At 40.6% G+C, this 13,482-nt stretch overlaps 1 protein-coding gene across 1 annotated transcript; it reads left to right on the forward strand.

The window, feature by feature from the left end:
• Nucleotides 1–2,763: 2,763 nt before the first annotated feature.
• LOC141907256 (homeobox protein Hox-B4-like) lies at nt 2,764–11,771 on the forward strand. The gene is made up of 2 exons (XM_074796848.1): nt 2,764–3,172; nt 11,387–11,771. Exons 1-2 carry the CDS (start codon nt 2,764–2,766, stop codon nt 11,692–11,694), a joined length of 717 nt encoding a protein of 238 aa, XP_074652949.1. The 3' UTR covers nt 11,695–11,771.
• Nucleotides 11,772–13,482: the final 1,711 nt, after the last annotated feature.

Consider the following 13,482-nt stretch of genomic DNA (forward strand, 5'->3'; position numbering starts at 1 on the left):
TAAGAATAGCGTACACGAATAGAATACGCACAAAATACAACACGGATCGGTATACAATATACGCAATATACGTGTGTCCCAGTCATTTGCATCTTTCATTTCGTCTAATCAAAAGAAGTTAGTGTACATTGTAGTAAACTTTCAGTGCGGACAACAGCTTTAGTTTTTCTTGACAACGGACTTTTTAATCAGACCGTCCCCGGTACGCGGTGTCTTCGCCAGAACGTATCTGGACGTCGGCCGATCGTTTATCCGGTGTCGCCTTCGCCAGAATTGATTGGTATTTACATCAAATATTTGCTGATACTTTGTCATCGATACATTTCAATGAGCTGTTTGGCGGCCGCACTGCTGGTCGCGTATTCTGACCTGGTGTTGTGTCGACGGACAGACAGACTGAGGCCAGTTCTTTGTCTCATCTGTGATACACTTATATTTGTCAAGTGGTCTATATATATATATACTGGTGAACAAAAAGTGCCGCAGTTTATACATAAATGACACTCGGTTTGTCCAGATTTCGACCTTTCATCTTACCCGCAAAATTACGATTTATTGGCGTTTGTCATTTCTAAATCATTCGCGGCTGATTCGCAGTCATTTCAATTATTTCAAAGTATATATTCCCACCTGACGATGGCTGGGAGTGGACAGTCGAAACGTTGTTACTAACAAAAATTCAAAATTAGCAGATTTCGTACTTTTTCGTTTATATTGTGATATTCTATTGCATTTTCTGGTTTTATTCTATGCGCTGTACGTACTCTGCAGTATAAATTCTATTACATTTTTCTATTCGCTTATTACGACTACGAAGTTAGTTCGAGTAAAGCAGGGCTAACAGGACGAACAGGGACTTCCTTTGCTTCGTCGAAAGAGGCAAAACTAAACAGTTTTCGCAGAGTTAAGGTCAAGGTCGCGCCGAATACAATAATAACCCTACGTCATTATGGAAACGTTATGTTTATGATATGAGTGAGATTGCTAGGAACGTGCGTTGCACCTTTCGCGTACTGATTATCAATCAAGACCGGCCATAAAAACGTCAGTCCACGAGGGCTAGTCTGCTATCCATCCAGCTTTATAGACCCGCTGTGCTGAACAATGATACGTTTTAGTGTCCTTTCGTTCATTTCAATTAAGTTGATTAAACTCTTTCTCTATCAATGGGAATCTAGATTTTAGAACGATTTTAGAAAAGAGCGTTATTTATCATCATTTTTTGCGACATATTTCGAGATTTCGATGAGTCAATATTGAACATATTCGACACCGATACCGACACTGAAGTCGCGCATGAAAATGCCGCAAGCGAAACTGTTCATATTTGCGACGGCGCTATCGGTGCTGGTTAGTTGTTCCTGGACGAGGTAGTTTGTCAAGTTATGGTCGAGATAAAATTTTACGCGGGTTACGTTGACAAATTATTTTGCCGCCTGTTGCGTCCAATAACGTAAAGTCACTCGTATCGATTTGTGTTATTAATTTCACGGATATGATAACATCATTACACCGTATTATATGTCCATTTGTTTCTTTCGCCTCGCACATGTTTTTCGACGTGGACCGAGCCGCAAACGCGTCCAATCTGATTGCCATCGGCACGATGTGAATTAATTTCTTTTTACGCAACTGCCAACTTGACTCGTGCAGGAAATATCGGTCTTCCTGTTGGCATAGCAAAGCATCGCGTATGATCACAAGCCACCGTGTAATATTGAAATCACTGCTTGATTTAGTGTTTGTTTCTTATCTTGTTCCTTTTTGAAATACAACAATCTGTTGAATTTTAAAAATGTTGTTACTCGGAATCTTAGATATTATGACATTTTTTCTTTAAGTCTACCAACACAACAGATTTTATTGCGGCTTAGTCGGAGTTGAAATACGATCGTAAGCGATATCCAATTGAATAGTTGCGTATATAATTCTATTATTACGTTGTACTTTCCCCGCATAGATCATACTTACTAACAAAGATATTATCGATAATAACGCATATATGTCATCGAGATTTTGAATACGTTTTAAGAGCGATTTTATGCATAAATTAGAAATAGGCATCTTGATTGGGACGGGTAACTACGGGACACACGTGACTTTGACAAGCCGTCGCAGCCTTTAAGCCGGACTCGAGCCGATCTTGAAACACTGTCGCCAAACGCCAACCGCCGAGCGAAGTGTTCAAATCGAGAACTAGAAGTTTAGAGGAAATTCGAAAATGTTATAGTGCTGTGCGGTACGCGTGGATATAACAGATAAATCTCTTTTGCATCATAAATCGTGCCGGAGCAATATAAATCGCAAAAACCATAAAACTAACACAAACGATACGATCTCAATGAACGGTTGACTTTTATTATGGCATCCGTGACACATTTATGACCTGATTCGAGATAAAAGCGGCGTATATGAGATATTAGTATCGTCTGCGTATATCTACGAAGCGCTGCGAGCTCTTTTTGCCATTAACTTCGGATTCATTTCATTTTCTACGTTTGCGGATGGATTTTAAGCAAATTTAACTGTTTTCGTCGCGCGCCGCTTACACTTAACCTTCGTTTTGCCGCAAAAAGCGCGTTTCAAGAAGGTCAAAGCTGTCAATGCGTGATTGATGCGCTCGGGTCAAATTTAATCGTTTCCATTGGTTGATTTATGCACGTGACTACGTAAATCTACATGTGGGGGCGTGGTTATGTTAACTCGACAACGACAAGTAGAGAGAAAAATTATTCCTACTCAATACCGTCAAAATTAATGACCATGAGTGGGTTTTTGATGAACTCTACTCCGTACGCGGATCCTAAATTTCCACCGAGTGAAGAATATTCGCACCACAACTATATCCATAATCAAGGACCGGAGTATTTTCGGCAACAAGGGGAAAGTAATCCGTATAGCTATTCGCATCATGCGGAGAATGTTGTTGGAGGCGGCCAGTATCAGGAGGATGTGAAGGATTCGTACGGCGCGATGCCAGGCAACTATGGCTGCTATATGCACGGTTTAAACGGGCTGCCCAGGATGCCTGGACCGGACGGTATGTCGATGAACTGTAACATGGCCATGGGCGGCATGAACATGGAAAATCAAAATCCGCAGTCGTGTGTGCAGGGTAGCAATCAACCCGTAATCTACCCGTGGATGACCAAGGTTCACTCCGGTAATTCAGGTATGTAAAGATTTTTCTACACCTCTTCTTACCGAGGGCTCCCGGTTCCTTATGTGTGCTCCTGGCACCTCCATCGCCTTCTATACGTTCAAACGCACGCGTCAGGGGAAATTTATGTCCATTATGGGCCATAAAATACATTTTACTGGGGCATTTTTTCACCTCGAAGCTAGTTACATAATTACAGAGGCCATAATCGTAAATCACCCCCATCAAATGGCTTTCGACACAATGACGGGACCGCGTCTAGGCTATAAAAACGTACTTGATCGGTACCATCGAAATGTATGACAATTTGTTTTAGATAGTGTCATTGTTTTGTCCCGTTTATGCATAGTTGATAGCTGGGTATATACGATGCATACACAGACGGAGGCCGCTGTGTTACGCTGTATGCGCGACAGCGAGATCATTAAAAAACGTTTAATCGGAAAGAAATTAACCCCCAGTGAATAACGAAATGAAGACTGTCAGTATTTTTTAAGCCTACGATTTGTTGTAAATTTATTTGTAAAACTGGGACTGGTGGAGTACATGAGTAAGTGGGATGCTGGTGTAATGGCGGTGCTATGCGGGTGACTTGTGTGAGTAAGACTTTTACGCAGGAGCTGCAATCAGCGGTTGTTATAAACCACCGAACTATCAGCTGTAATTACATTCAATATTGGGCATTTAAAATCGAATTCATTTTCTGCTACACAGCATAAATGCACAACGGTCTGATTCGCTTGAATAACACTCTTTACCAGTAATCTGTTTGAAAAGTTTGCGCATTTTCTCGTTACTGTTCAAGATTGAACGCCTTCTCAGCAACTACGAAACGCAGAAATGCCGGCTGTTGGGATTTAGTAGTTAATGCTTTTAAACTTGGTCCACGCAGTTTAGGGCTTGAATGGATTTTTAAAATCTGCATTGTTGCTTCTTTTGGAGTTTTCTATCCTGGCGTTGAGTAAACAAGCTCATTAATTTTAGAATTTACTTTCGTCACATCTGCCGATGAAAGGATGAAAATGTCCTCCGTGTGCAGCTGCCTCTGTACGTTATGACATTTTCGGGGTCTGTAATTATTGTTGATGACAGTCGCCGACGGATTAGCGGGACCCGGTTTTCTTACTTACTCTAACGGTTCAATATCGCATATATATATATATATGTATCATACGTTCGTTTGAATAGGTTAACGCTTAAAAGGTATAATAATGATAACGCTTAAAAGGTATTAGGCTGGCGCAAATGTTGGAATCATATGTTCGCCACGTGAAAAGATTCCGAATCAGCTGTTGTTTTATCGACGAAAAAGGCACAGACAATCCGGGATAATCGACAATCAAAACGCAATAAGGCACGACAGATCCCGATATTGATTGATGTCGATGATGTAGTGGTATCCCGAAATGACGTAGTAGGTATGACGTAACAATACGGTAGTTTAAACGTCTTTTTGGATATCCGAATTCGAGACGTGATCATAGATAGAATTCATATCATCTATTATTCGGTATATATAGAATGCAGACTACTAACCGGGCTTGCCCCGCGCTGCATATAGTTTTCCGATATTTTCGTATGTCACCATATGTTATATCGTGGAATATAGAGGGTAATAACCATAAGACGAAACACTCTGTCCGTGTTGTAACAACGACATAAAAAAATCCCACACTAAGAATAAGAAATTGAGTCTGAAATGTTACTTTTACCCATTAGTTTATTCATCTTAACTGAAGTTTACATTCCCATCGTTAATTCAACGTTTCGACTATGTCCCGATAGTCATCTTCGGGAATACTAATCTTGTGACAAAAATGTGAAGCTTATGTACAATCCAATCTCTTCAGGGAAACATTTCGGTCTCTATATTCCGTTCTTAATGTGGGATTTTTATATAATAGGGGGTCATTCAACCGCAATTCTTTCATTCAGCATCTACCGGCGAACTAGATTTTTTCAATGTCCATTCTTCTCAAATGATGCGATGCATTCTCGTATTGCCACCATCCCGTGCGTCTCTCCCTCTTTACATTTCCCATTTCCGGATTTCTCATCTTCTGTTTACGTCTTGCGCGGCGCCGGGATCCGAGCGGCGGTACGCTACGTGCACGGTTGAAACATCAAAGCAAAGCCGCCTTGTACACGCTTCCACATTAGTGTTTTATTGCAGGCTCATTATAACCTCATCAAACTTTGTTATGACACCGCTTGACCCAAAAAATATCCCCGAGCACAGTAAGCCATTCAACGAGTAAAATGATCATAATTTTATTGCCTGGAATGGCCATTGAAAGACCGGCTCATTAATCTGTTAGTACCGTTATACACCGGGACAGATTGAAAAGCTAAAAGATCAACGTCTCATAAACGATCCCAGAATATGAGAGGTCTGATCCTGCAGTTTATCAAAAACACACCAACGCCGATCTTGATATCGATTACCCGCGCACATATACGTGGAAAAAATATGTATATGCTTTTAATCGTTCGTGGGAAAGTCGACAGCAACTTGTTGACAGGTTTGACGCGGTTTGATGTTGATGAATGACCCTCCCGAACATCAAAGCTTCCGTGTGATACCTGCGTAATGCTGGAAACACTCGCAGTAGTTTCATACTGACCTGATTTACAGGAATGTGCAGTATATACTCTGGAGGAAAGCTGCAGAAATACTGAACACATTTTTAATTCGCGTTGTCAGAGTCCCAACTTTTCATTGCGAGCGTCGTTGTGGGTTAGCCATAGTCTTGTGGGATTGCCAGATCATCGCAATAACCCTAATGGAACCAACCCATTACAGTAGACTCCGCTCGAGTCGGATCAACTCGGATATTCTACGGAATGTTTCGTTAGAACATTATTAATGAAATACATAATATCCAACTAAGGATATCGGCAAACTCGGAGACATTTTTACGGTGCCAAAAGGTCCGACTCGAGTGGAGTCGACTGTAAATATCGATCAAGTTCAACAAAGTGACGCGTATAACCCCGAACACCGGGTGATGTAATTAAAGAATTTATAGCTGCAATTCGAAGACATTACCGACTGGAAGAAACGATATCTTAATCCTTTCGGGCATACACGCACGTGCAGCGTGAAATAGAATAATAATCGCCCTTTCAATATAGAAACAAAATAGAGACGTATTACACTACGTATAGCTATAACACAACTCGTGATAAGAGGCCATAAACTATATCAACTACACCGAGATATTATTGATTCCGCTGTTATTGCGTTGATATTATTGTCGCTGATTCAACATTTTCATCATTAAATATTTATGAGTCGGATGAGATTCACAGGTTTTAGGATTATCCGATTGCCCGCGTAGATTTGTCTGATAAACCGCTTTTGTCGTTGCGAGGATTTTTCCGTCGTCTTTTCTCTAAGCACGAGGTGCCTGGATATAGGAATACTCGGCGGGTAAAATCAACACTTGGTGGCAATATGCGAGTCCATTCTTCGATCGATTCAATCAAGAAAAAAATGTTCTCAAAACATAGATTTTATTTACACCTCACCTAACCTAATCTTGTATGTGGCACGTTGAGTGTGTGGGTTGACGTGTCCATGTAATTTCATTTCATTGAGAAATATATACACCCTAAATTTTGATTTCTTATAACGATATGGTTGCGCGCAAAGATTCGATCTCGGAACCTCTTTCTCTGATCTTTTCAGATCGTCCCACCACATCCATTCGGCCACGTTCACCCATTGATTAACGCCATGCTTGACCAAAACTCATCGGGGTCATACCGAATTCATCGAGAGACTAAGGAATCCCCGCTGCTGACGTCATTCGTCTGGAAGGGAAGCCTCAAATCAATGAAACACTCCGTCTGCGTTGTAACGATATAAGATCATATCCCACAATATGAAAGAAAGACAAATTCTAAAAAGTCTCGTAAGACTTTTCTACTTTATCCTAATAGTCATCTTCGGGAATACTGTTCGGTGGCTGTCGAGACTAAATTGACACTTACATTTAGTTATTCACACGAGGCCATGAACTCTTGATACGTATTTAAAGCCTCATTGATGATAATCTGGCTCTCATTTCACTGCGGCAACAGGTGTATTTTTTCTCGTTCGGGAGATCGAAATGAATTTACAATTGAAGCTATACGTATTTTCCGTACATCCTTTAATTGCTTCTGGTGACATGTCGTCATGATTGATCAGTACGATTCTCTACACCGAAGCCGCGTCAAATCGGACAGTTCTCATATTAGTTCACGTCGACTCTTCGTCAAACAAAGAAAATATTCGCTCCGCCATATTTGAAAAGTGTCAACGGCGGCTTAGACTATTGGCGATTATTTTTTATTTCGGAATGCGCTGAAAAGCCGCGGATTAACCGAAAAACCCCTTATTGAACCGTCGTTACATTATTGTCTTTCAATTGAGGTCGATTTCGCATGTGGATTATTTCCGGGGTTTCGACCTGTTAGAAGGCTGGCTGTCGATGCATGCGTTCACTTCGGTTACGTTAGTTTTCAATAACCGAAGATGTGCGAGTCATTCCCGCGTGATATGACTGAGTTATGGATCTCCGTAACAACTTAATGTAGAAAAAAACACTACAGGACACAAATCTCTCCTTTGTTCGATTGTGTAACGTCACTTCCATAACCGGACACCGGACTTTTTTACGTTTTCCTCCAAAAATATAATTAATGATATAATTAGTAAGGGATTATTCAGATCACGCGTGGGTCGGTCTAAGCCCCGGTTCGATAAGTGTCCTTTATGATGACCCGATCCCCGAGGAGTTATCTTCACTTGACCGACGGCTCGCCCGTTAATGCGATGATGAATATTTCAGTCCCTCGGAACAATAGCAATTTGTCGACGACGACCGGCGCTTAATTCAAGTCCAGTGTCCGGCCCATTATACGATACCTCTTCAGACCTGTCGACATGTGATCGTAAAAAATCACCGACGACGCCGGTCATCTCAGGAACTAATACAGATTAAATCAGGTCGTCGACGTTAATTCAATTAAAAGAAATCGTATTTACATTTACGAGCAATTTGATACACTGTTCCCATGTCATAACTCTATCTGTCATGCGTTTCCTGTAATATTGAGTACATCGGTCTAAAATGCATGATTCTCGAAATTCCTTGCTGTAGATTTTGAAGGAAAAGACTTTTCAGCGGACGAGACAAACCTGATGTGGATTATAGAGTTATAATCATTACGCCTACACAGTCTGTTACGCTTCACGCCGTTCTAGTCATGGGTGGTTAAGTTGCAGTACTTTTCACTGCGTTCGCCGCGCCGCCGCTATACGTCGGCGCAAGCTCCGCTTTAAGAAGACCCAGTCAGACGTACATAACAACCCCATACGGCAACGATATCAAAAGAAACGAGGAAATCTGTTCCCGAGATATTGTGTCATTTCGTGTCGCCGGGTGTTTTGATTAATACTTCAAGAACTCAGCCCCCTGATCGTTTCGACCGAATCGTTTCCAATTTAGCGAGCTGCACACGTTCATGCCCGATTTGAAAGTCGATACAAAATTCAGATCCAATCGGAATTGTCGGTGTGATGATTAATTTTGGACGATATTTCTATGCAAATCGCGATTGTTGTTTTGACAGTATTTCTGCACGATAAGTTATATTATAGTACATGTATTTAGTATTTTCGCCTAGCGTTACTTGATAAATGTAAAATTAATTCAAATTTCACACTTTGCAATCTGTTTCGTCGTTCTACGTGCAACGTATATATCTTATCGTTTGGCGCAAGCGACAATAAGAAATCTGGTGTTGTAGCTAAATTGCAATTTGGTCACACGTTTCTCGATTACAATACAAAACCTAATTTTCGCTTTTGTAGATTTCATAAACTGGTATATTCATAAATAAGCACTTTCCATTTCTGAATACAGAAGTATATCGTCGGTTTTCCGGACTGTTCTGAAACGGGAAATAATTGACACCGAACCGATTCTGCGTCCACAATTACGATGAGATCGTGAATAACAAGCATGTTTATCTAGCACTGCTTCTGGTCGTATGACAAATGTCCAACCGACAGGCGCACAATGTCTTCTGTGGACTGCGCGATGATTAGTGACTTACGGAATTTAACAATTTCAGACGCACGATTTCGAATTTTACAATGCAGCTTTCGAAAACAAATGGACGAAGTCGGATTATATGTCAGATTATTAATGCCTTCTTTGCGTGCTAATTGGGCGAGGTTCAATTCGTGGTCTAACGGTCCCTTGTCGTGGTTTTGTCTTCTTCAATTTTAATCATAATGACTCAATATTTGAAATACGTGCATGAAATTAAGGCTCGTTCTAAGATCTGGCCATTGATAGCCACAATACAGTTTTGCACGATCTCGATCATGTAAACATGGTCGGACATTCTATAGTTTCGCTTACCGTCGTTTTCTGATCGGATAATTAAAGTCAATCGCGGAACAGTGGAACTATTTCAACCTTGGACTAATCATGAAGAGAAAAATTTCGACAATTATCAAGGAAAGCTAACAGAGCTTTTACGTTTCCACTCAACTTTATGAGCTATTTGCAAGACTTTGTTGACAATGACTCGCAGAATTGGTTGAAACGTCGATGCCTCCTTGTTTTTTTCTTCGTGATATTGTTATGTTTTTTTCTGCAATCGAAATATAGGCAGTCACTTTGTCAATGGAAACCAAAGCTGTTTATTTCTATGTATATAATGTATACACGATGATGGCCCTATTCGTGGCCAAACTGTCACACATGCAACTTGAATGACTGGTTGGAAACTTCATTTTTAGCGTCTTATTTTCTTTCGGCACTGATAAAGCTGATAGGTCTCGGGTTTGTTGAGCCAAGCTGTTGACGATACTACAATAGCGGCACTCTTGATGGCGGCAGCTTTGATCGTTTCCTTATTAACGGAATCATCTATCCAGATCTATGGGCTGTGTTGGCATGCGCCAGTTGTATACGATACGATCACGAGCAGATTATGGTCCCGCAACAATAGTTGCTTTCTCGCAGACGTGTGAAAAAATGCTGATATTATGAGCTTATCGTCACGAGATATCTCGGCCTGCAGCGAGATCACTCATGTACTACAAGATCTCAACGGGAGATGGTCATATCGATATAAAGAACCCATGGTAGTGACCTGGTTGTGAGTTAGAATTAACTCTCTGAATTGAATAAAGTTGGTTCATTTTCAACGAATTAACTCTCGAGTCAATTTATAACTCAAAACTGTGGAACTGAGTCTTTGAAAAATATCATAGGTCATTGTATGCTTTGCCTGCGGGTCTTCGCATTAGGCTCCACATTCGGCGGTGAAGCCCTAATAAATGTACTTGACTAATGTTAACATTTCACCCCATCCAAACGAAAAACAAGGTATATAATAGTTCGGCCCAGAAGGATTGACCCCATCCACCGTCTTCTTTGGTAATGAGGGTTTATACCATGTGCTGAATTACATTTTTTGCAAATAAAACTCTAACTGCCAAAATAAGTTCTTTAACAATTCCCCGAAGGATTAACCCCTCCCACTGTCTCCTATTGAATTCGGAGGGCTCCATTTAGTGAATTACCTTCCCGCCGGTAAATCTGTAGCCAAACCGATCAAAGGATGACGTCACGATACATTGTCACCGACTGACAACGGGACGAGGATAATAGTAACGAATGATGATCCGTTAGTTGGCGACTTATGTTCTCGTGTTTTCGGTGATTATCATTGTGTGCACAGCACGAACCGTGTTAGTAACCACATCAATGAGATCGCGACACGAGATCACGTAATTAATTATCATCGAGTATGGCCATGCTTGAATCCCCGGTGATTCATTATTTGTCCTGAAAATACTATCTATCCCCCGTAGACGGTTTATCATCTATCCGTCGGTGCAATCTTTTTTTGTGCCCGCTCGTCATGACACTACAGACGCGCTTTTTCACAAATAAACTATTTTCCGGTTAAGTCAGTTCAATGATCATCACGATTTGTGTGACAAATTTTAAAATCATATACCGAGCAACACTATGGGCATTATCAGTTATGAATACGTTTCATGTTTCCTTGAACTTCTTACGTCAGAGGCTAGAAAGAAAAAATCGCTCGCCTCAAGGGTTCGAGCCCCAACAAAATCCAAATTCCGAGGGTTTATTAAAGGAATTCGATACGTGTATCTAAAATGTTGTCATTCATTTTATTTTTTGTTTTCAGACGGCCACAGTAAGAGAACGCGAACCGCCTATACTCGCCATCAAATTTTAGAACTCGAAAAAGAATTCCATTACAACCGTTACCTAACTCGCCGACGGAGGATCGAAATCGCGCACTTACTCACGTTGTCCGAGCGACAAGTAAAAATATGGTTCCAAAATCGACGCATGAAATGGAAAAAGGAACACAAATTACCGAACACTAAAATGCGTTTAACGGACACGACGGACCTGCGGCCGCCGCAACTTACGGATTTATCAGTGGTCAGCTGCGGTCCCCCGGACCATCGAACAGCCTTGACTACTTGACATTCGTTTCATTTCAAAGAGATAATAATATTTATTATGTCATCAACTTCATTGTCATCATCATCGTCATTTGTGATCTCGGGTAACCAGTGACCTGTATGTGTATATATCGTATATATATATATATATATATATATATATATGTAAAAAATATATGTATAAGTTATTAAAAACTAAAAAAACGATCGTCTGTGAATTCGTGCGTGTAGTGTATCTCGTAGAATATAGATGGCGTTCCGCGTAATGCGTGGTTCGAGTTGAAGAAGCCATCATTTTAGGCGCATACGTAGAACTAATCGGCGATTTCATCGATATGAAATTCAATGTGTACATATATGTTGTCCGTGTGTTTTACTAGCTCGAAGCTGAGTACAAGTTGGTTGATAAAGTGTCCAATGAAGAATGATAAACGCTGTCTCAAACCGCGCACGACGAAGGCATCGCTGTGCCTGGTTGGTGTCCGCGCGCGAAAGAAACTGTTCGTTTCGCGTGTATTACGCTGAAAATCGTGATTTTATGTACTGATGAATGTAGCGATAAAAGCCCGGACGAAAAACGATAACATCTGCACGGTGACGTTTCTCGATATGACTCGGCGCCGTCGTCACTGGGGTTCGCGTGTGACTCCACACCACTTACGCGCGCGCTTTCCCCGAAGACTACTTAGGCTTAATAGAACATATATATATATACAATAACATAAAGATGGCTATCTGGGGGCTATATCATTCAGATTCAGAAAACATTGCTAACGTACTTACGTATGATAAAACCTATAGCGTCACAAATATTTTTTACAATGGTTGAACTGAAGATAGTTTTTTATTTTTGGCTATGACCTGTAGGACCAGGTCCCCATAGATACGCAATACTTTCATTTTTTTTCATCATTCTTCAAACAGTATATTTCGCTTTTGAAACTGTGCTGCTTACTCTTTGTGTCATTCGGTTTTCGCACATTTAGCGGATTATCTCGTCGAGCGCTTGTCGTGAAAAACAGCGCTGCACTGATCTAGCTGCGAGCAGGCTAATCCCTATATCCAGCATCGACTTCTAAAATACCTAAATCCTCTTTATATATACACTTAATATGGCTTAAAAGATCAGGGTGTAAAATGTATAGAATTTAGTCTAGATTTTACTGATTTCCGAGATGTTAAATTAGTTGACTTTATTTTCGCAGATTTTATATGTTACGTCCTATAGGGTACGATAGTTATCCGTTTTGCATTTAGATTATTTCGGATCCACTTCTCTGACACTAGCTGCGTAATCTACTTCTATCGTGTATTTTATCATACTTTTTTTTCATTGGGAATGTATAGTCAGTTTTTCAGATGTTTGTCACGTTGCTGCTCTCAAGCCACGGCACCTATAGAGTCGTCATATTTAGCAATACATGACCAGGAACATGGGTCGAATGTCGTAATGTGGTTAACTTTTTTCAGTGTTCAGTGAAAACCTAAGAAATAGAATTTATGCACTCGGATGACGTTAATGAACTCTAGCAATTTCTACCCATGCTGTGGCTTGGTATTTGATAGTTTATAGAATAAATGAAATTCGTCGTTCTCCCATATCTCGGAAAATCTTTCACGCTTTTCTCGCTGAAATATTCGATTTGAATTCATTTCTATTTACTTTTCTACTTGGCGACGGCGGCCCTCATTCGTGGCTGGTTATAATTTCAATTGAGGGAAAAATTGTTATTTTATTTCCATTTCTTTTTCTAAATTGCCCCCTCCCTCTCCCTTTTATTGATGTCATTTTTCATAATTTTCGTTTCAT

This window comes from Tubulanus polymorphus, chromosome 6, assembly GCF_964204645.1.
Source record: "Tubulanus polymorphus chromosome 6, tnTubPoly1.2, whole genome shotgun sequence".
Lineage (NCBI taxonomy): Eukaryota > Metazoa > Nemertea > Palaeonemertea > Tubulaniformes > Tubulanidae > Tubulanus > Tubulanus polymorphus.